At 41.5% G+C, this 22,961-nt stretch overlaps 1 protein-coding gene across 1 annotated transcript in view; it reads left to right on the top strand.

The window, feature by feature from the left end:
- The window catches only part of GLI2 (GLI family zinc finger 2), a 277,978-nt gene that overhangs the window by 51,999 nt on the left and 203,018 nt on the right, over positions 1 to 22,961 (top strand). The window contains exon 2 of the mRNA XM_063116688.1: positions 13,547 to 13,718. Coding sequence (XP_062972758.1) covers positions 13,568 to 13,718 — 151 coding nt within the window. The 5' untranslated portion in view covers positions 13,547 to 13,567. The remainder of the gene's footprint in view (positions 1 to 13,546; positions 13,719 to 22,961) is intronic.

Here is a 22,961-nt window from a genome sequence, read left to right as displayed (position 1 = left end):
TAGGAACAAACCTCTTCCCTAGAGGCATTTATTCATTTTGTTGTTCCACCTTGGTCTTTAGTCAGAACCATTTCATTCAATTACTCAAGACAGTTTTGCAGAAGAGGCATCTGGAGACATAAGCAAGGCAATAAAAGAGGTCCCTTAGTTGTTGCATCTTCTCTTAATAACGTGGTGCTTAATGGGTCTCATTTGGTTAGGAGGATACATGGTTTCAGAGGCTAGCTTGCACAGTTTGATGGTCTAACTCCCCTTAAAAGCACACATTATATTAACCATATAAATAAATGAATAAACACCCAATAGCTTGCCCTCCCGTCAATCCCCAGCTGGTCTGCTCCCTCAAACAGTAACACAGTGTGGTTGTTATTCACCCGCTGCTACACCCAAATCATGGAGAGCACAAGGAGAATGTGGTTTCTAGGGGGGAGAAAACACCAACCACCACGGGTCACAGGCAAAGTATATTCACCACTAAGTGAATTGCTGACTTCCTGTCTCAGTTTTACCACATATATTGCTGCCCTTTCCATGAAAGAGCTGAAAAGTTTCACATCTGTTGAGGGAGAATAAGATGCAGTGACAGTGAGTAGAAGAAGCCACCTCTCTGGCTTTCAGAAGCTCCACCCAACTTCTTCCAGTTTCAGAGAAAGTGTTGTAATTTGGCTTTTAAAATTATTATTATTAGCAGGGACACTGAGGTCATCTGCCATTCCACTCAGAATTCCCTGTTCCCCTTTGAGCTTACCTGAAATTCTCACAGTAGCTGAATTTTCCCAACAGCAGTAGATTGTTCCCTGTTGAAATACAAACTATTTTGGCATGACTTGGGGGACGTCTACACCAGCTATTTATTGCAGGATTGTTTCATAGTTATCCCTAACAAGGCACATGACTTTTACGTGCTCCAGCAGTGATCACAGCTCCACCTGTCAGTTTTACCAGAATATCCCTGACTGCTTTTGTCACGTTTTTTCTGGCTCTTTTGCGAAGACCATTTGCGGTGTGCCCCCCCCCCCCCCACTTTGCAAGGTTGTGGCTGTTCGCCCCGAGTTCTGGGCTCAGCACACAGCCAATCAGCTGTGAGGGGCGTGTGTATGGGTATCAGCATGTTTTACAGCCAAGTGTGCTTGTTTCTTTTTTTAATACAAACATATTTCTGCACATATTTGACAGATATCCCCCATGTGTCGCTGCATGTCTGTGGTCGTGTGCATCCCTCATGAGTCATTAAAAACAAAAACCTCTGCCTGCTTCTACCAAAAACCTCTGCCCACTTCTACCAATAACTATGTGCAACTGCCTTAACGGGGAACACATGCTCCTGCAACAGCACTCCTGTCATTGCAGTAAACATCGGTCGCGTGTGCCCCGTGAGTGTCAATCGCAGAAGCAGGGAACATTTAGAAGCAGCACTTGGTCTTGAATGGGCATTAGCTTTATCAAAGACTTGCTCCTGGTAGAGATAAAACTGCCAGAACTGGTTTGTTGATATGGGTTCACACAGCTGACTCCATTTGGGGACTTCCTTTGTGGCGTGGCTATAGGGACTGTTATGATGTGCACCTGCACTTCAAAATGTACTATTACACCACTGCTCAAAGTTGCCAGTGTAAGCTATTTCCTTACCTTTTTAATATGTGTATTTCTAAAACTGGGGAGCTTGACTCTTGCTATGTTTATTTTAAGGGAAAGCCAGGATTCTCCAGAAAGTGAATATATATATGGCTAATATGTGATTTACCTCACTACTGTTGACTATCTGTGAACGTCTATCACAAGGTAGCACAGGCACCTTTGCATGAAAGTGGGAGGTGGGACAGGAAGGGACTCCCATTTGTCTTCAGGACTCATGAGCCTCTTTACTTTTACCATGTAAATACCATCCTCAATGGTATTTCATCAGAGAAACTATGTTCCTGATCAGCCCAAGATATTTTGCTGCAAGAGACAGAAGTGTGAATGGCATACTCTCTCCCACCCTTGTCAGTGCATAGTACCCAAGTCTGGTCAAACATTCTGTCACCTGCAGAAACTTTTTGTCACCTGCCCTTTCATGACACCCCAAATCAGCAATCTGACATGGCTACCTCATTCTGCCTAATGGTAGAGCTGGGCCTGTACGTATACTCTTTTCCAGACTTTATGCTGAGAGCATGCTTGGGTGGGAGTGCAGTGTGTGTGTTCCCTCACAGCCTTTACACATGTAGGCTTCTTGTAGCATCTGAAGAGGGCAAATGTGTTGGTCCTCAAACTCTCTTTCTCACACACACACACTATACACATAGTTTTAGGGCCAGTCAGAGTACCAATTTAGGGCCTCTGGAATACCACCAGGCGTGGCTTCCTGTAGGCATCTGAAAGGAGAGCGTTCCATAACTAGGAGTTGCCGCTGAGAATATTTTCCACACGTGGCTCACCAGCCGACTTTTATGTATCATTTCTGACTGCAGCTGGTTCTTAGGCAACACACTCCTGTATCTTTTCATGGCATCTTGACCTCAGTTCTGAGGAACCCCCCAGCACCTTGACTATCTCTGCTCTGACAGTTCTTCTGCTTGAAAGAATTTTGCAGGGGAAGAGCCTTTTATGATAAGGCTTGCTTTTGAAAGTACAAGAATGACTTTGTTTTCCCTGCTGCATTGTAGGAAAAGTGCCTTCCCACCCACCCCCTCTCCCAACCTTCCAACCTCTCACCTCTTCTCAAGAAGGAAACAAAAGGAACTCCTAAAAAAGAAGAACAGTTGCCTCCCCCACTCCTCTACGGCTGCATGTCTTGACATGGACCTGGTGCCTAATCTGTGTCTGTCTTTAGGCTTTTATGTCTGCTCCTAGGTTTAGATGATGTATTGCACTAGGTTTAAATCAGCATGTGAAAGATAACTTCAGATCACAGCCTAATGCCAGCCTCTCAAACAAGTTGCTGACTCAAACTTACTCTTCATCTGTTCCTGTTTGTCCCTTCATGTCAACCTGATTCTACACATGGCTCTGCTATTTGTAGATGAACACCTTTACTTCCTGGACATTGAATAATCCCCTGATTACTCTATATTGGCATGCTTTGCATCATGGATGGGCAGACAATTTAGGGCTTCAACTCCTGGCCACACTGGCAGGGGCTTTTGGGAGTTTAAGTCCAAAACATCTGGAGATCTACCTTCTGCCCACCCCTGCTCTACATCTGGGGTGGAGAACCTGCAGCTCTTTCATCTAGCTGTCTCACCACTGTAGGCTCCCTCTTGCTTTCTGGACTGCTCCTCTAGGAATCACTTCTTCTTTTGTGCACACATACACACAAAAAGAAGTGAATGGATGGGATGGGCCACAGGCAGAAAGCCATGCCATCCTGCAATGACACATCTTCCTCAGTTAGGGTTTTATATTGCAACCTGGAGACCGCTGTTGTATACCTTTGCATGTCTTGATGAAGCAGCCATGTCCTGCCTGTTATGCTCTCCAGCAGTCATTATGGGCTTCTCCAGCTTGGTGGACATCAAGAGCAGGACATTAAAAGTCCTGTAGGGATGGAGGGGCCAGACAAAAGCACTCGGTGGGTGAAAGAGCAATGCAAAGTAGCACATGACTTAAGGCACACACCCAGTCCTGCATTCCCCTAACATGATGCACAGGGGATCCTGGGATCAGGGAGGGATGATCCCTCCCTTGCCCCGGGATAAAGCCCTCTACTTTGGGCCTGCTTTTTCCGCGGTCTCAAGCCTGAGACCTCAGAACGTGTGGCCCGTTGCCGTGATTTGACCTGGCTCCGTGCGATTCCTCATCGGGGGTAGGGTGGGGGGAGTGGGGAAATGATTTTTTTTTTAAAAAAAGCATCTACCTTTAGTGCACAAGCGTTTGTGAGCTCCTCTTCCTTAAAAAAATTAAAAATGGCAGGCACAGCACCTCTCTTCCTGAGGTCATCGTGCCTCGCGTGTAAACAGAGGATGGATCTCACGTTAATCGCAACGCAAGATCTTCCCTCCTCCGTCGCGGACTATCAGGTAGGTCTAGCTAAGGCCTATGATGGTTAATCATTTTGAGCTAAACATTGTGACTTTGTTGTGTGAACCATGACTTAGCTTGTCACATGAACCATTCCTAACCATGGTGGCTACATAACCATGGTTTAAACATACTCACTAACCATTTGCTGTAAAAGAGTTGTTGGCATAACGATGGCTTAGTGTGTTGTGTGAATAGGCCCATTGTGGTTTATCCTTATAACCTAAACCATGGTTTAGCATCATGTGTGAAGACAGCCAATATTCCTGTGATCCAAAGTGCAATTTTCTAGTAATGTGTAAAAAAAAAAAAAAAAAGGTGGGGGGGAAGAATCTTGTTTTGAGGCACCCAGCAGAGGTTGGTGAGAGAAATAAATGAAGAAGTCCCATTCTGCTGTAGTGTACCAAAGCAAAGCTTGCTTTGACTTCTGTAGAGAAGTTGGCATTGCACTGCAGGGGGAGATGGAGAGACAAATTTGGCTCTGGAACAGGATCTGAAGAGTTGCAAAAATATCACAGCAGCCATTGTTAACACTTTCAGTGCTAAAACACTTGGCCCAAATTTTGTTTTATTCAGATGAAACTAGAAGGCTTTTGCTCATATAAATACTATAGCTTCTGGAAGAGAACAAAGAAATAGAGACATCTTATTCTTTCATTTAATTTTTTGATGAAACATGTTGTTTTGACATCCCATAAAGCTGTAATTAAAAGTTATTTTTCTTATTTAGTAAACTTTTTTAAAAAAGAAAATCCAAACTGAATAAAATAACACATTTAGTCAGGCCAAGTTGAGCTGGGATGTTTAATCTTTTCCAGGTTTCACATGAAAGGATCATCAGCATAACACAATAGTTGCATTCTGATGATACTCCAAACCATGGTTTGGGCAGCAAGCCATATGCTTGTGTGCTTCCTCCCACTCTTCTCCCCATGAATGTGGCTTTGATGAATTACTTCTGGCTTTAATTAAACCATAGTTTGTTGCTATATCACAATGTCACAAATGATGGTTTGATCAAATGATAGTTTGCCCACAAACCTCTACCAGCAGGCGCCAGGTCAAGACATTTCTCTTCTCCCAGGCATTTAACATCATTTAACAATGCTAAGTTTGTTTGTTTTTAACAGACCCCAGAACTGTTGTTTTTAAATAGATACCATTGTTTTATACTGTTGTTTTTATGTTTTTGATGGTTTCAAATTTTGTATACTTTTTAATGTTCACGGTTTTTAACTTTTATAAACTGCCCAGAGAGGTTTGGCTCTGGGGCAGTATATAAATGTAATAAATAAATAAATAAATAAATAATGAGAGGAGAGGAGAAGGGACAAGGGAGTGCGTAAGCTAGGGTGACCATATGAAAAGGAGACAGGGCTCCTGTATCTTTAACAGTTGTATTGAAAAGGGAATTTCAGCAGGTGTCATTTGTAGGTATGGAGAACCTGGTGAAATTTCCTCTTCATCACAACAGTTGAAGCTGCAGGTGCCCTGCCCTCTTTTAAATCTGGTCACAGTATAGCTGCAGTATAGCTCCTGCAGCTTTAACTGTTGTGATGAAGAGATAATTTCACCAGGTGTGACATGCATACAACTAACACTGGCTGAAATTCCCTTTTCTATGCAACTGTTAAAGATACAGGAGCCCTGTCCTCCTTTTCATATGGTCACCCTACATAAGCACTATACCTATTTCTGCTATTTCAAACCATGGTTTGAAGAATTGTCTGGAGGCAACCAGTTGTATGCTAGTGACAAGGCAGAAGGGTGTGCAATATTGAGATCAGTCTGTAGGAGGGAGATGCATCAAGCAAATGGTTGTTGTTTTTTATAGTGCCCATATGTTAAGGGTGGCATGCAGCCAATGTTGAGCAATTTAAGTCCTCTTGATTTCAGTGGGAGAGTTAAACCTGTACTTACCACATTGAAATTAGTGGCACTCCTTAATTTTGACTGGAATGTAGGGCTGTGCACCGCTTCAGGACCGAACCCCGAATCCCAGCTGAGGTGGTCCAAAGTGCTTCAGCCCAACTCATGGCAATAGTGAGCTGCTCTCCCCACCCACTCACAGGACTTAGCTGTCCAGCAGCTGCCCACCCTCGATGAGAGTTGCCATTTTCAATAAAGATGGGGGCTCTACTCATTTCTAGGTCTAAGGTCTCAAACTATGGAAATACTGGAAATGGCCCTTTACAGCTGCTGTAGTTTGAGACCTTAGACCTAGGAAATTGTAGAGCCTCCAACTTGAAAATGGCAGCTCTCGTCAAGGGTGAGCAACTGCTATATGGTTCAGGTAAGTCCTGTGGGCAGGTGGGGGCAGTGTCTCTGAGTTGGGAACCTCCAAATTGGCTTCTGAAATGAATTTGGGGGTCAATGCCCAGACCTACTGGATTGTACCCTAAAACATTAAGGGCACATCTATAACTGATCCTACACAGGAATAGCTCCTGTGCAGGAAAGTACTGGCAGAGGCCTTGATAGAACCTTCTTCTCTCCTCCTTCTCTCCCTTCCTTACTGGTCTTCTGAAAATGTAACCATGTAGGATGGGTGGTAACTAATTTTTAAAGATAAACTGTATTTGTAGCAGGTTTTTATCATCTCATTTAAAAACAACAGCAACAACAGCTTTTTGTTCTGGCCTTGTTAAATCTTTGTCTCCAGAAATGATCTATCTATCTGTTTTTGGTTTTTTGCACTAGCTCTACTTGGGCAAAAATTGCTCTGTTCTGATAGGCAGTACATGCTTTTTTGGGCAAACACACATCTGTATTCTTCCTGGACACCTTTTCTCCCCAAGCTATTGATTTGTTTTAGCCCTCTGAAAACAGTTTTGAGTCCATTCCATGCAGACCAAGATGGACTCTGCTCAGGGAAGGGCTTAAAACTCCTTTGTTTTCCTCAGAATGTGCTTCTGGGTTGTTTTCTTTAAACCCCATTGGGACATCTCCCTTTCGGCATATATAATGCAGCTGTTAAAATACTGGGGTCATCCAGAGCAAATCATACAGCAGTTTTCTTATTGAGATCTTGGTTCTTTCTGAATATTTTAGCATCACAGTGGAATTATATTTCAGTTCCAAAATGCAACCATCACTCTGGGCGTCAAAATCAATTGCCTAGCTTTCTGCCTGTGGAGTAAGCTATGCAGTTGAGCAGGCTTGGTAATGCAATGGAGATTTCTAAATTTGAGTAATGATTGAGGAAAGGTTCGTGCCTGAATATTGCACAGGGTCTTCTGTTGAATAGCTACTCCTGAAAGGTCTTTACCAGTAAATAAAAAGAGGTTTCCTCTTGGATTTTTCCATGCCAAATAGCTCTCCCCTAGGATTCATCTGTCACTGAGTTTATAAATTCTCTCTGGCACAAATCCATGGAAAAACTTAAAGACTGAGTGCATAAAAAGCCACGGGTGGGCAGGGGTGTAGAGGGGAGAACTGTGTGTATTTTGTGAAGGTAAATTCATTCTTCATGAAAGGGATACATTTGGCATCCTTAGAGATGTCGTCTCATTCCTCAATTGAACTGACTTGGTAAAAGGCAGCTTCATACCTACTTATGTAACAGGGAGATTCATCCAGGCTCTGGAACTCCCTGCTGAGGGAAGCTAGTTTGGCTTGCCTCTGTTGTCCTTGCGCCAGCAGGCAGCAATGTTTTTATGCAGGCAGGCTGTTGTCACTTTGCTGAAGGGGCTTTTAATTGGTCAGGGCTATTTATTTCTTCTATTGCTGCATTTTAATTGATTTGTACTATGTTATGTTTGAATTAAGATTGTGTTTTTATCTGGATTTCAGTGTTAGCTGCCTTGAGTGCCACTTTTGAGTGGAAAAGGGGAGTATAATTTTTTTTAAAAAATGAATTAAACACATCCATTGCTCTGATGAGCCACAAAGCCGCCTTAATACATTTATGAGTAAAACCATAGGGAAGTTGGTGTCAGGATGTCTGGCAGGGAGGAACAATATCAGAGCAATTTGGCACAGCCTGTCATGAAAAGTGAGAGATGGGAAACCCTTGACATATCAGCTTGTTGCTCACACAAGCAATCCTTCTAGTAATCTGGTTTAGATTCATTAGGCAGCGGGGCATGTTTTGGGACAAGCCAGAACTCTACAAAAGGAAGAGGCTCCATTTAAACCAGAATGGAAGCAGACCTCTGGTGCTTAACCTCAAAAAGGGGGCAGAGCAGCTTTTAAATTGAACCCTAGGGGAAAGCCAACAGGAGCTGAGGAACTACAGCTTCTGTTGGCTTTCCCCCAGGGTTTAGTTTAAAAATCATACCTAGGAGATGAAGGAGTGAATGTTTCCAATTGCCCAAATTGGGATATGGTGGAAATAGACCTACAATAAAACACAATAGCCAGTCAAAGAGGCTTAAAGGCCACAGGAGAAAATCCACATGCCAAAAACATCTGGAGAGGAACACTGTTTATAGGTGTTTCTGTGCTAATGCTAGAAGCCTCCAAGCCAAGATGGGGGAGTTTCAAAGAACAACACAGATACCAGAGGCAGAACGTAAAGCTGATGGACTGGAGGGAACCAGTGGGATACAGCCATCTCTGGATAAAACTCCACAGAAAGGACGGGGCACATGTGGCGGTGTCACTTTGTACATCAAAGAGAGCATAGTGTCAAACAAAGTAGAAAAGCTAAAAGCAACAGAGTCCTCCACAAACTCTCTTTTGGTAGCACTACCAGGCCCCAAAAGTAATTTAGTACTGGGAATATGTTACTGACTAAAATACTCAAGGTGATCTTGAGATGGAGAATGAAATCAAGGAGGCATCCAAAGGAGTCTTGTAGTAATGGGTGACTTAAATTATTCTCATATAGTCTGGATAAATGCTTGTTCCAGTCATGACAAAGAGGTAAAAAGTCTTGATATCCTGAATGACTTGCCTAGAACAGCTGGTCACAGAAATGTGTAAAGTTGAGGCGACCCTGGACTTAATCCCAAATAGCACCACGAGCTGGTGCAGGGTGTGAGTGTTATTTAACCAACTAGAAGCAGTGACCACATGACTATTTAAGTGGTAAGTCCAATGCAGTCACATTTGATTTCAAAAGAGGAAAGTCTCTAAAACAAGGGGACTGGTAAAAAGGAAGTTGAAAGAGAACATCAACAGGGTCAAATCTCTCGAGAATATTTGGGGTTACTAAAACCATAATAATAAAGCTCAGTTAGAATATATACCAGAGATAAGGAAAGACAGCACAAAGCCGATGATATCAGCCACATGGTTAACAAACAGTGTCAAGGGAGCTATAAGGAAAGGTTGAGCAACTTCAGGAGACCTGGGCTATTTTCACCCCTGTGTGCTGCATCCCCCTCAGATGCCAAAAATGGGTGGGTGGGTGGGGATAAAAAAATATTAAGAATTAAAACAAAATGGCAGCCATGGAACATCAAAAGGCTCAAAATTATTTTGCAACAAGCTAATTTTCAGTGCTCCATATTATGTATGGAGCACCAAAAGGGTCAAAATCTATGGATGTATGGAGGATGATCAGGGGTCTGGAAACAAAGCCCTATGAAGAGCGACTGAAAGAACTGGGTTACCAAGTTTGAATAGCATTTAACTCAGTGATGAGGAACCTATGAATCTCCAGATGTTGTTGGACTACAGCTCCCATCTTCACTGACCATTGGCTATGCTAACAGAGGCTGATTTGGAGTACAGCACCATCCGAAGGGTTATACGTTCCACACCCTCGGTTTAAAAGATGGTGCTGGGTGTAGCATCTGCTCTGGGCTCTTTAGAGCAGTGCCCTCTTGTTCAAGGGGTTCGAGGAGGGCTGAAGAGACTAGGGATCAAATCCCCACTTGACCATGAAAATAAGTGGGTGTCCTTGGACGAGTCATTCTTTCCCAGGCTAACCTCCTCCACCGGGTAGGTGGGAGGAGACCCTGGGCACCACACTTCAAAAAGGATGCAGACAAGCTGGAGAGGGTTCAGAGGAGGGCAACAAGGATGATCAGGGGTCTGGAAAGAAACCTCTATGAGGAGAGACTGAAAGAACTGGGCATGATTAGCCTTGAGAAGAGAAGACTGAGGGAGACATGATAGCACTCTTCAAGTACTTGAAAGGTTTTCACACAGAGAAGGGCCAGAATTTCTTCTTGGTCATCTCAGAGTACAGGACACAGAATAATGGGCTCAAGTTACAGGAAGCCAGATTTCAGGTGGACTTTAGGAAAAACTTCCTGACTGTTAGAGCAGTATGACAATGGAATCAATTACCTAGGGAGGTAGTGGGCTCACCTACACTATAGGCCTTCAAGAGGCAGCTGGACAGCCATCTGTTAGGCATGCTTTAAGGTGAATTCCTGCATTGAGCAGAGGGTTGGACCCGATAGCCGTGTAGGCCCCTTCCAACTCTACTAGTCTATGATTCTACAAAGAAGTTGAAACACAATCCCAAGGGCTTGGGATCATTATGCAAGGATTCACCTAATCCTAGGCCACATTTTTGGTGGGCATCTAACCAGTGAGGGATAACGCAATCATTGGTAGCAGGTCTTCCTTTTGTTTTCCATTTCCCTCTCCAACAGGCAAAGGGGAACAGAAGGAGGTGAGCCCCTTATCCAAGATCACTACCTTGCATTTTCAGCATACAAGTAACCATAAATGCGCTGGAGGGATGGCTCTTAGACAAATGTTCAGCTCAGAAACTCAAAGGATGTGGGGGTGGTATTTCTAGGTCTACATCTTATGACTCTTTTAGCAGAAACAATGTCTTTTCATTTAGGGAGTAAAATTACCTCCATGGAGGCATGCTAATTGTTTAGGAATTAATATCATGGTGTTAAATCTCTAGACCTTTTTAGGGTTTTGTTTGTTGTGGTTTCTGTCACTGCTAACTGCTGAAGATTGCAAAGCTGTGTCAGCTTTTTATTGTGCACTTAGTTTTGTATCTCTGATTGTAAAAGTCCCAGTTATTCCGAGTTACTTTGTGTGCTTTCCAATAAGGGTAACAAACTTCTGTCTTATGGATCCCTAATGTAGTGTATAGTGTGTGTGTGTGCGTGTGTGTGCACTCTCTTTCTCCCTGCCACTCTCTCTCCGCACACCCATACCCACACTCTATGCAAGAAACATGCATGACCCATTTTTAATTAGAAAAAACAATATTTTTCTTCTGTGTTTGCTCAATATAAGAGTGAACTATTTAGAAAATTTGAAGACATCCAAAGTATAGCTTATCAGGCTTGCCTCTTCATGTTTGTTTTTGAAAACCATGCTTGTTTGAAGGAGTAAGGTGGGGGTAATATTTCAGAGTGTTATATGTTCTCTTTTAAGCTACTGTTATCAGGAACAGAATCACTTCGTCAATTCTGTTTGCTCTCTGTAACAGTCATTGCATAATAATGGATTACTGTTATGATCTATTCCCATCCTGGCTTTTATTGTTGGACAATTGCACAATGTGGAAAGATACAGTGATCTGCCGCAAATGGCCACATGATCATTGGTGATGGATGTTTTCACACATTCAGATAGTAAACCATTTGCTGCAGAGATCAGCTAAATTAATTCACCCTTAAGAGCCCTATCTCATGAGGTTCTGAGCTGAACCAGTAATATATAGGATCAGATATAAAGGTTGCAGGCCCAGAATAAGGGACACCTAATTTCTCTGACCTGACCCCAACTCAAGTGATGATACAACAGGAACCATTGGGGTCATTTCCTAGTGTTGTTCCCCTTCACCTGTACCATACAATATCCTTATTCAGAAGATGACAGCATGGGATCTGGAAGGGGCCATAGCTCAGTGAAAGAGAGCTATCTTGACTTTGCATGCAGATTCCCAATTCTGGGATAAACCACTGCTTGAAAACTATGGAGAGCTTCTGCTATTTACTGAAGATAGCCCAGAGCTAGATGAACCAGTGGTCTGACTCAATATAAGGCAGTATTCTAAATCTTCCCTTTTTTGACTAGGAATTGATGAATCTATCAATTTCAGTTTCTAATTTTTCCAGTCTTAAGTTCAATTCATCCTGAACTTTGAGATTTTTTTTTAAGTTAGCACAAACATTCATATATATTTTATACACATTTTGCCTAATATACACATTTTTTTTTAGCGGTTTTCCTAATATAATGCTTTTTAATACTATTTTCACTAATAAGAATGTAAGAAATGCCATGTTGGATCAGACCAAGGGTCCATCTAGTCCAGCACTCTGTTCACACGATAAGGGAGGATATGGTGCAACAGCACCCTTCCACCCATGTTCCCCAGCAACTGGTGCACACAGGCTTACTGCCTCGAATACTGGAGATAGCACATGGCCACTAATATGGCAACTTGTGTGTGCGTTTTTCCTAATATGCACATCTTTGTACTCAGTTTCTTTAATTCTTGTTGCAAAATGCAGAGAAGTGTGAATTTTGAAGGATAACTAAGTTTTGTTTCACATATTGGTTTGAAAGTATGAAATTAGGTAAATTTGCATTAAAATGTGAACCAATTGAATTTCTGCCCCATACCTACTTTGGACATATTCCCCAATCCTGTGCATGTTTATGTGGTCTAAGATCCACTGTGTTTAGGGGTGTTTAAATTGTGCATAGAACTGCAGCCTTTCTGATTGCAAACACTGACACTAATCATGAGCTTTCATATTAAAAAAGTAAATCAGGACAATTGTACCTTGCTTAATACAGTGAGTTATTTGGAGTGATGTATCAATGCAGTGTAGCAAGTAACTTGAGTTCCCATAGTACAATTTGTCATTTAGTCCATATCAGCTAAAGATGACCCACAGAGTTAGGTAAATAGTTTTCTCTTTCTGTTATTTCTGTGGTTGTAGATCTGTGAAAGACTCCCACCCCCACCCTGATATAATAATTTAGCATTGCTCTCTATTTCTTTTGCTTAAATGCACTGAGCATAACAATCCAGCAAAACAAGGAAATAAGTCCCATCCATTCAATGGGAAAATTAAATACAGACTTACTTGAATTGATGGGATTTAAAATGCTTAATTTTGGCTGGATCATGCCTATTGTTCGTTCCTACTAAAATGTTTAACTAAAAGAAATTCAGAGTAAATTTGTTTTAAGCTCAAAATAGGCATGGTTGCCCAGAAGGTTTTTGTTTTTGTTTTGCTAATGCCATTAATTCCTCCAATTTTATGCAGTTGGTATGATTGAGGAAAGCTTTGTGTATGAGCAATTTTCAAAGAAAAATGCAAAATGTCTTGTGATGCCTAATGAGGTTACCTATCCAGTTTTAATAACATCTTAGACCAAAATTATTGCTACCTTGGCTATTGCCATGAAGGGTGACTTCGCAAACATACAAATAAATTTATTTTTTTTGGCATGAAATCAACCCTAAGCTATCAAAAGTTGAAAGCTTAGGTGGATTCAGGCCTTTTTCTGGTTGGAATTACAATAGCTTAAGGAAAACTCGGTGGGCAATTAAAAAGATCTTTATTGTTATTGTTTTTAATTATCTTTTGGAAGAGGATCAAAGTTTTTGTATCTTCAATGGAAGAAATGACTGAACTGCCTTTTTGTTTTTGTTTTTAAGGACTGGGAAGCTGGAATATGTATGTCTAAGATGGAAACATCCACCTCAACAGCTGCTGGGAAAAAGGAAGGGAAAAGTGCCCTTCTGGAGGGTAATGGCTTTAATGAAACAGGGAAGAAAACAACTCCCTTGGCAGCAGCAGCAGCAGCAGCAGCGGTGGTGACACAAGGAGGTACTTTTTTTTGTAGCTCACACTTTGTAAGCAACAGGGGCTCTCTTTCATTAGCCTGTTTGGATTTAATATGAACAGAGGCATATGCCCATGTGTGAATATGAGGAGTTTATTGGGGCTCTTGGTCTTAGAAAGTTCCAGGAAGTGGAAGCTGACAGTTTGCAGATCCCAGGCGATCACAGAACGGATATGTTTAACTAGGCAACCTGTGAGTCAAAATATTGGACCTTAAGTGAAGGGATAACTTGCCTGTTTGGTACTAATGTGACTCCTGCATTCCAGTTAACTCCAGAGATAGTACTGTTGGTCAGTTGTTGCTGTTTACTGGATGCGAGGGTTGAAGGAAGATTGTAATTCATCTTGGGGAAAAAGGAACAAACGTTCTGTATTCAAGCAAAACAACATAATTTACAGGGTATGTGGTTTATTTTGACTGCTGAGTTTGTTTTTTAGGGCGTGGGGCCCTGAAGACAGGAGAATTGGGACAATGAGTGTATATAGAAAGTATATGTCCCCCATTCTTATGGATTGTAGAGTGTTACAGACTTGCCCCCATTACAAAAGTTTGGTGTTCTTTAGCCAAATCATCTGTTGATCATGATTTCTTTCTTTTAAAAAAATGGTTACTAGTGTGTGTGGGGGGGTGGGGGGTATTGTGATGTATTCAGATTGTAATGGCTCCATGGCAAGTAATCTGAACGAGGTAACGCTGGCCCAAGACATTTTCCTGACTGAGGTGGATCAGCACACCTCAAATAAAGGTACATAGTACCCAAAGCTGGTCAAGTTATTTTGGCACCTGAGATGGAAAATCCCACAAGCACTTCTCCACCTCCCAGGAAGTAAAAATACAACAACAACAACAACAACAACAACAACAACAACACATTAAATAGTGAATAGTTTGCTACCTGCATAATTTGCTGCCTTTCATGACACTCAAAACCAGTTGCCTGAGGCAGCTGCTGCACTTTGCCTAATGGCAGAGCCAGCCCTAGAAGTACCTGGAGAAAAGTGGATCATTTGAAAGGATTGGTGATACTACTTAGCAAAGGGAAAATAAACTCTAGTAAAAATGGGACTTTATGAACCAGAACTGCCTTTAAGGGTGTAAGAGAGTCTTTGACATCAGCTTCATAGGCTGCATGGCTGTGTAGATTTCTTTTCTGGTAAATTCCAAAACGTAAAGTTGAAAACACTTGGAGAATTCTTTAATTATAGACTTGATATCAGGAATGCTAAAATTCCCGTTGGGAGTAAAGTATCTAAGAACACCATCCTAAAGGATTGGCACTCTTTAGATGTAGGGCTCTATAAGGCTGCAATCCTATACCCATTTTCTTGGAAGGTAAGTCCCATTGGGCTCAGTGGGGCTTACCTTTGAGTAAACATGCATAGGATTATACTGTAAAAGTCTGAAGTTGACTCTTAGAATTTTTATTTTTGTTTTGGTGGCTCCCTCCCAGGTTTAAGGTTCCTAATTTTTTTTTGATTGAAATCTAATGTGAACACAGAGATGACTAGCTAAACTTTTGATGGAATTGTTCTCCCTGCCCCCATCTATTCATTTTTAAATGTGCTGTATGTGCTCCATTGAATCTGACATCTATGGAAAGCTGACTGAGAAACTGTTGACATTTGTTATTGTAGGACAGGAACAAAAAAAAAACCAACCCCAAAAATCATAGTACTGGTGCTTGTGTTGGTTAGACACCAACCCACTCCTTGTTTTTGTTCCATGGGATAGACTGACCTCTCACAGCAGGAAATGAAGAAACAAATTAGCTAGGACTTGACCAACGGAATGTGACAAGTGGCATCTTCAGCTGTCTAAACTTCTTCAGCTGTTTTTTTGGCATATCAAAAATATTTCTTATTGCTGGACAGACTGTGCTTCAGAATATGTCTTTTCCTCAATCTTTGGACACTACATACTCATTTATCTGAGTAGAAGAATGTAGGGAAAGGGTTTTTTCCCCTTCCTTTTACTTTCTTTGCTATTTGGTAGATTATTTGGCCTTGTTTCGGGGAACAACAAAGCTCCCCCACTCTCTTTCCTTTATGGCTGCTTATCATTTCAAGAGGTGTGAGTTGTTATTTCATTCTTTCTTCAAAGGAAACTTCCCAGGTTTTGTTGTAGGAGCTTCAAACGTACAGAACAAGTATTGCTGATGCAGTGGGATGGATAGGGGAGGAAAAGATGGGCATCTTACCATTCTGAGTTACATTATTTCTTAGATAAAACTCCACTGGCAGAAAACAAAAGTTACTCAAACCCCCTGGAGAGTTCGAGAAAGATATTTCTTGAGAAACATCTCTGGACTGTGACATCTAAATTCTAGGTCCAAACAGAATCATTTCCAAAATTTGGAGATAGTTTATTTGTTGACATGGGAATTGAAGGAGGAAAAATAATCACACATAAATATCCATTTCACGATGTTTTCACATATGTGCAAAACACTCTGCTGAAAGAATAACATCATATCATTTCACATTCCTTTCTTCCTCCCTCTAGTGGTGGAAAGTTCAGGCTGGGAATGATGGGGGTAGTTGTTGCTTTTACAAAAAGGCGCCAGATGACACAAATGTACATAAGGATGCTATTTACCAGTTGAGCAGACATCAGTGGGGTGATCATCTGGTGTTAGATAGGTCCAGTGTCTCCAAATCCAAATATCAACTATTCAACTTTGAAAGGATTTCATAGCCTACACTGGAAGGTGGGTGCGATTCAATATATATTCCAATGTGGCTTGGCTAAAAACAAGCCCAATTGCCCATCATTTATGATCAATCTTAAAGAGAGCCACTTTGCTTAACATGACAACAGGACTTTCACTATTCTCCCAAGAGATCAGTCTTCTGAAGTCATGTCAGCCAGCATTCAATGGAAGTAATCTTATTCTTATTACATCCTTCAGCAAAGGTACATTTTATTCTCACAACTATCCTGTAGTTAGGACAAGAGAGATCTTGATAGGCCCAAAGTCAGCCAGTGAGATCTACCTTCTGCCCATCTCTGGGCTGCATGGATGTGGCCAAAGTATATCCTTCATAATTAATATGCTTAAACTGCAATCCTCTACACACTAACATGGAACTAAGTAAGAAAACACAGTGTGGCTTACTCCTAAGTAAACCTGCTTAGGACCTGGCTGCAAGAGCTATTTCTCAAGATAATTGGCCACCTGTTTTTACCATTGTCCCTTGAAAACTTACACTAGTTATGAAATAGCCTTGTGATCAGGCCCAGTATGAGGCATCCTGGGGCTTATTTCGTGGTGTGTTACAACAGTAAATAGAAGAGCAAGATGGTGAACAGGTTGTTACAAATGGGGCCTACAACAAAAAGTGTACCTGTTCAGGGTTCCAGCCAGTCAGCCATGCCCTTTTCCAGGATACCCCATTCCATTCAACCTCCTTAAATCTTTAAACACTTAAATCTTCTGTACTTATTGAGCATATATATGCCACATTGAGCTAATTTGGGAGTTCCTATCCCATTCTTAATGAAATTCGATTATATAAAAAATGTTCTACGACTTTTGGATTCTCCTGAAATTGCTTATACTGTCCGTGTGTGTGTGTGTGTGTGTGTGTGTGGTGTCATTTGGGTTATGTAAGCAACAGCACCTGGGGAATGAGTTTGTTATTAGTATATAGGATATTTGCCCCATATACAGAGAGAATAAATGTTTATATTGGGCATTCTGTCATCATTTGAATTTTTCTTTATTATTTTTACACACCATAAAGTGCAAGTGGAACAATATTCAAATAACTGTTAATATACTAATATTTGTGCAGCAGTGTTCAGATATAACCTGAAGTCTTTCTTTTCCTAACCTGTATTTAGTTTCAAGAGCAAGACGTTATTCTTTTTTATGTGACTAGCATTAGCAACCGGTTATCCACCCTGGAAGGGTTTAATTACAAACTCAATATTTCTCTCTCTCTCTCTCTCTCTCTCTCTCTCTCTCTCTCTCTCTCTCTCTCTTTGAGTTTAAAAGTGAGAAGGAAATTGTTTGAAGATGTCAGATGGATAGTGATAAAAGCATTGTGTAATGGGATGTAAGGAAGCATTCTAGCTCTTGCCGGGGAGAAAATGGTTGATAACTTCCCAAAAATGGCTACTAAGCTTGGTTCTAACCAATGGTCTTCACTAAGGAGATAATGAAGCTGTATTTTCATGTTAATGAGTGTTTTTTTAATGCTCATTATTCTTAGAAATCGTCCCAGTCCACATAGACTATTTCTCAACTATCTGAACAATTTGACTGCTCCATGGCTGGGTATGTATGTGTTCATGACTGCCTGAACAAATGTTGGTGTGAACCAAGCTGGATGCAGTGACTTCAGTAATGGCAGTCATACTTTTTCAGCTGCCGTTGCCAGGGATTGTTATAGGGTGGCCACTTACGGATTGCCAAAAAAAAGAGGGGAAATGTATCACAGGATTACTGTGATTTGCATAAAATTTGCATATACTAATATTATTAAATAGAAACAGAGTACATCTTACCATAGTGTGGAGGACTGTGTTTGGCCTGCTGTTCAGGTTCAAACTGTTGATGGGCTACAGCCCTTATAGTTCATTATATTTAAATTGGAATTAGACAGGATAGCCCTTCAAATAGAGAATGGTCTGTCTAAACATGCATAGGATTGCAGCCCAACTATTCTTATTTTCTTAATCTTGCAGCATTTGATAGCTCCTATGCAATGGTACTTGGGTATCTAATGGTTCACAGTTTTTGAGATTTCTTATTTGAAGTCTTCCAGGATCAAAACAAACCAGAAACACCACGTCTAAGACATTCACATTTTGAAGCAAAATTTCACATTCAAGATAGGAATCTGAAGTCAAAGCACCTTTTCTTTTTTTAAAAAAAAAATGACTAGTGATTTTTGGATATTTATAAAGACTACATTCAGTTCTAATTCAAACTGCGATGCCTTATTGTTTCCAAAGCCAAAAGAGCACCATTTGTACCCCCATAATACTGCACACCCCTCATGACACAAATACCTACTTGGTGAATTGATGGTGTTTATGTTGGCACCATTTTTTTTCCTCCTGATGTCTGGCTCTGTCAAGACTAATTTTAGCATTTCTAAAGCTGGGTAAAAATATGGCCTCATTACTTTGATGTCAGAGCATGGTTTACTATTAGTATATTCTGGGGTTTATCATTTTAGTCATGTTTAACACGGCTACGGGAGGCATGCACTATTAAATCTGGCTTATTTTACATTCCTGTCCGGGATTATTTATTTGGAACAATTTCCTCTCTATCAAAAGACACAGCTAATGCTGAGTTTTAATGTGTTATTTACACACAAAATAACCTATTTACAACTTGGTATCTGCCGGAGGGAGAATGAATGGGCCGGTGCTCTCTCCATTCTGTTCTATCGGAGTTTAACAATCTGGATTGCTAATAGAACCATTTATCATGGGGTGGTAATTTATTTTATGTTAGTTGCATAGGTCTGGCTGCCTCTGATCTATAGAAATACTTGGTGTATAATGAAGTCCAACAAGTCATTTGGTGTAAACATGGAAAAGTCAAGCTTGGAGCCAGTGAAACTCAGGATGTACTCTTTCCACTAGGTAATATTTCTCAGAAATTAATCCCTTGTTTGATTAAATAAAGCCTATCACCTTCTACATGTGCTTTAAGTACAGAATGGGTGGGATGGAATATTGTACAGGCTGCATTTATGCTATAGAGCTAAGAAGATTTGTTTTTCTATGAGGTTCAAATAGACAGAATTCTTTGAAAGATTGTCATAGGTCAAGAAAGATTTTCTCCCCTTTTAGGTTGATATAAACATCCATGGAGCCCTACAGCATGTAGTGTTTGATTTGAGCCTATGAATTTGTTGCCCATGCTAGGTCTATCCCTTACTCCAAGTAAATGACTGCTGTCAAAGATCACCATTTTGCCATGCAGTTGCACCATTTTACTGCCACATTTTGCCACCCAACGACAAAGTGTGAGCAAGTCCTCTAACACTTGGCAGAATGAATGCAGTTGTCTAAGCTACCACATGAGGCTTACCCAAGGGTAACTTGGTCATCTCTTGGGTCACTCATGTTTTCTACCCTATAATATAGTTGATGAGGACTATGTATATGATTTTAACTTTCCACTTGCTGAGAACTCCTTCCATGCTTGAAGGGGCTGGTTTGGACCACTCTGGCCCATCCTGTGGAGTGGAGCGAGGACACATTTGTCTCCCTGCATGTTCTTGCTATCCGTGTGGGCATGGCACATTCAAAATCAGCCTATGCACCTGCATTCTGATGCAGACTGGCCTCGCTTGCAAGACCTGCTCTCTGCTCTCCATCTGCCTCATTTCCACCTGGGCCTTGATTGACTCCAGCTACAAAGGCTGCTCCCACTGCTCAAGGAGTCCCATCAAGGGTGGGGTTTGGTTTGGGGGCTTTCAGTGGAGGCAACATTTAGTTTGGTTTTGTATTTCTATTGTGCAGTTGTAGTATGAATAACTGGTGGATAGTTTAATTTTGCTATGCATTGATTAATATTGCCTATTATTTTAATGGCCGTATACATTTTGTTATGTTTTGTAACTGTTAGTGAGCTAAGTTGAACTGTTACTATATCATGTACATTTTTTCTGATGTTGTGAGCCACTCTGAGCATGGTTGGCCATGGAAAACCATTGATGATGACAATGATGATTCTTTGGAAAATATCCAGGAAATCAACTGAGTAACTGAGGTCTATGCAGGTTTAATATTATACAAGTAGATGGACTCTAGATGTATCATTCCCATTCAGATATACAGAGCTGGTATGCCAGTTGAGCAGGTGAAACAGATATGCCCTTGCTTTGCTCCATGCAATGGGCCAACTTAACTTGAAATTCTCATCTGAACCATCCCTTGGCCGAAGATCCTGCATTTCTCCTATGGAATCTCTGTATGCTGCTAAGATGTCTGGGCTTGGCTCTGCTCTCAGGGGCATCCTAAAGTAATGTGGAGCACTAGCCAAACTTGCCCAGGTTACTGTACATCCACAAAACTGGAGAGGGCACTCTAGGGCCGGATCTACACTACTGCTTTAAAGCGCTTTATAACTGTTATAAAGCGCTTTAACTGCTTTAAAGTGCTATAAAACTGTTATAAAGCGCTTTAAAGCAGTAGTGTAGATCCGGCCTAGGAGTCCTCAAACAGTAGCCAATCCCCATGAGGCTGCACATCTCGGGAGAAAGGTTTCTAATGGTAGAGAAGCTTTCAGGAGGCCCTTGTCTGTCATGATCAGTCTTCTCACTAAGGAAAACCAGACATGCTTTTAAGGAGCTTCAAGATGCCCAGGAATGCAGCTTGAAAACAACTGGACTAAACAACTAGGAGTACTTGAGAGAGACTGGACTAGATACTGTCCTGTTAAGTATCCCTCTCTCCGCCCTCTGCAGAACTGCAGTGGCTGCTACTCTCACTGCTGCACTCCTCTTCTCTCATGGGGCAAGATCTGACAAGACACTGGACTCAGCTGTAGTAGGAGTGCTGCCCGCTGCCGTTGGTTTGCCCTGGCAGGAAACCATTTTTAATAACAGTTTTTCCCATTGCTGCAAGGTGGTAGCAGTATTCCTACTTCTTAGAGCTTGTCCCAACATCTCATTCTCTGAGAAGGGACATTAGACTTCTGAGAAGCCACTGGCTGCTAGGTAGGAGCACCATTGCCACTTTGCTACTGTGAAGAAGTGCCGTGGCAAAGTGACATCAGCAGCACACTTGGGCAGCGACAGATAGACGAGAAACATTGGCAGGTTGTATCTGCAGCAGGCGGGTGTGTGCTCGCTCCCCTGTCTATCCAAAATCTACCACCTGAGACAAATGGCTCACCTTGGCTCAGGATAGAACCAGGCCTGCTTGTAATTCTGTGATATTATATTTGATTATCCTGGTGTCCCAAAAGCTCTGTTAACTTAAACCCATGGATTAATGGACTGAGAGAAACACTTAAACTAGAGCTTTAGAAATAGTTTGTCCATTCTCAATAATACGGGACTAAAAAGGAGCTCTTCCTACTAAAGTCCTTGCAGTCTGTAAGTGGAACGAATTGGATCATCCCCAAGAAAGTGATGACGATAGATAGGAAGGTCAGCTGTGTGCATGGGAAAGCGAAGGTGGAAGGAAAGGAGAATACCAGTAGACCTCACATAAACAAACCAATAAAAATGTCAACTGTGTGTGTTCCTTCGAATTAAAGGAATAAGAAAATAGAAACTGCCACTTAAGTCATCTAACCTACCCTTCTTGGCAGGCCAGTGACTCCTCCAGAGAATTGTGTTTGCCTGGTTTTGCCAGCAAAAGGAAACATAAGAGATAGTTATGTACTCTGTAGTAAGTCTTTTAAGTTCTTTTCTGCTGGAGTAGATGAGAATGTTTTAGCCAGAGAAAACTGTATAGAGGAAATGGCGATCCTGTTACATTAACCTGTGTTCAGACCTCGCCACTGGGTTCCTTTCCCGTTTTATATTCACTGCATATGTTTTGTTCTAACTTTCGGGTCTCTTCTTGACCCTACTTTCCACTACATTTTGACTTCTGAAATCTCTTATATGCACTCCATGCCCTTGAAAGCCACTCTTCATTTCTTGTTCTCACAATTAGGGGAAACATGCAAGCATGGCTAGTAAAAAGAGGAAACTTGGGACATATGAGTACACTTTCATGATAGGACAAATAGCTGCTGCGCTCATGTCCTGCTTGTGGGTTTTGCATTGACAACTGATTGGCCACTGTGTGAACAGAATACTAGACTAGATGGATCCTTGGTCTGATCCAGCATGGCTCTTCTGATGTTCTTCTTTATCCCTATATGCATTTTTGTGTCTAGCGTTTCAAGATCTGTTGCTTGTTGCAGAGGTGACGATGAGGTCGTCTAGAGAAGTAGGGACTGGGGCAAACCATTGGATCATGTCTTCTCTTTCCCCAGTCTTTCTTTTCCCAGAGCAGAACTATCCTCCCAACATCCTAAGGGATATGTCCACACAGGCATTAACCATGACGAAGGCTAAACAAGCTTTGAAACTGGATAGGAATACTGATTAAGTGAAGCACCTAATTAGTTTTAACCAGCTTACAGAACAATCATATACATGTCTACTCAGAAGTAAGTCCCATTGAGCTCAAATTAAGCGCATTCACCGATAAGTGAGCATAGGATTGCAGCCTAAATGTCAGTGCAAATGGATCTCTTTACC

This window comes from Elgaria multicarinata, chromosome 2 (assembly GCF_023053635.1).
Source record: "Elgaria multicarinata webbii isolate HBS135686 ecotype San Diego chromosome 2, rElgMul1.1.pri, whole genome shotgun sequence".
In the NCBI taxonomy this organism is placed as follows: Eukaryota; Metazoa; Chordata; class Lepidosauria; order Squamata; family Anguidae; genus Elgaria; species Elgaria multicarinata.
The sequence above is the reverse complement of the archived record's forward strand: the minus strand, read 5'-3'. Positions and strand labels throughout refer to the sequence as shown.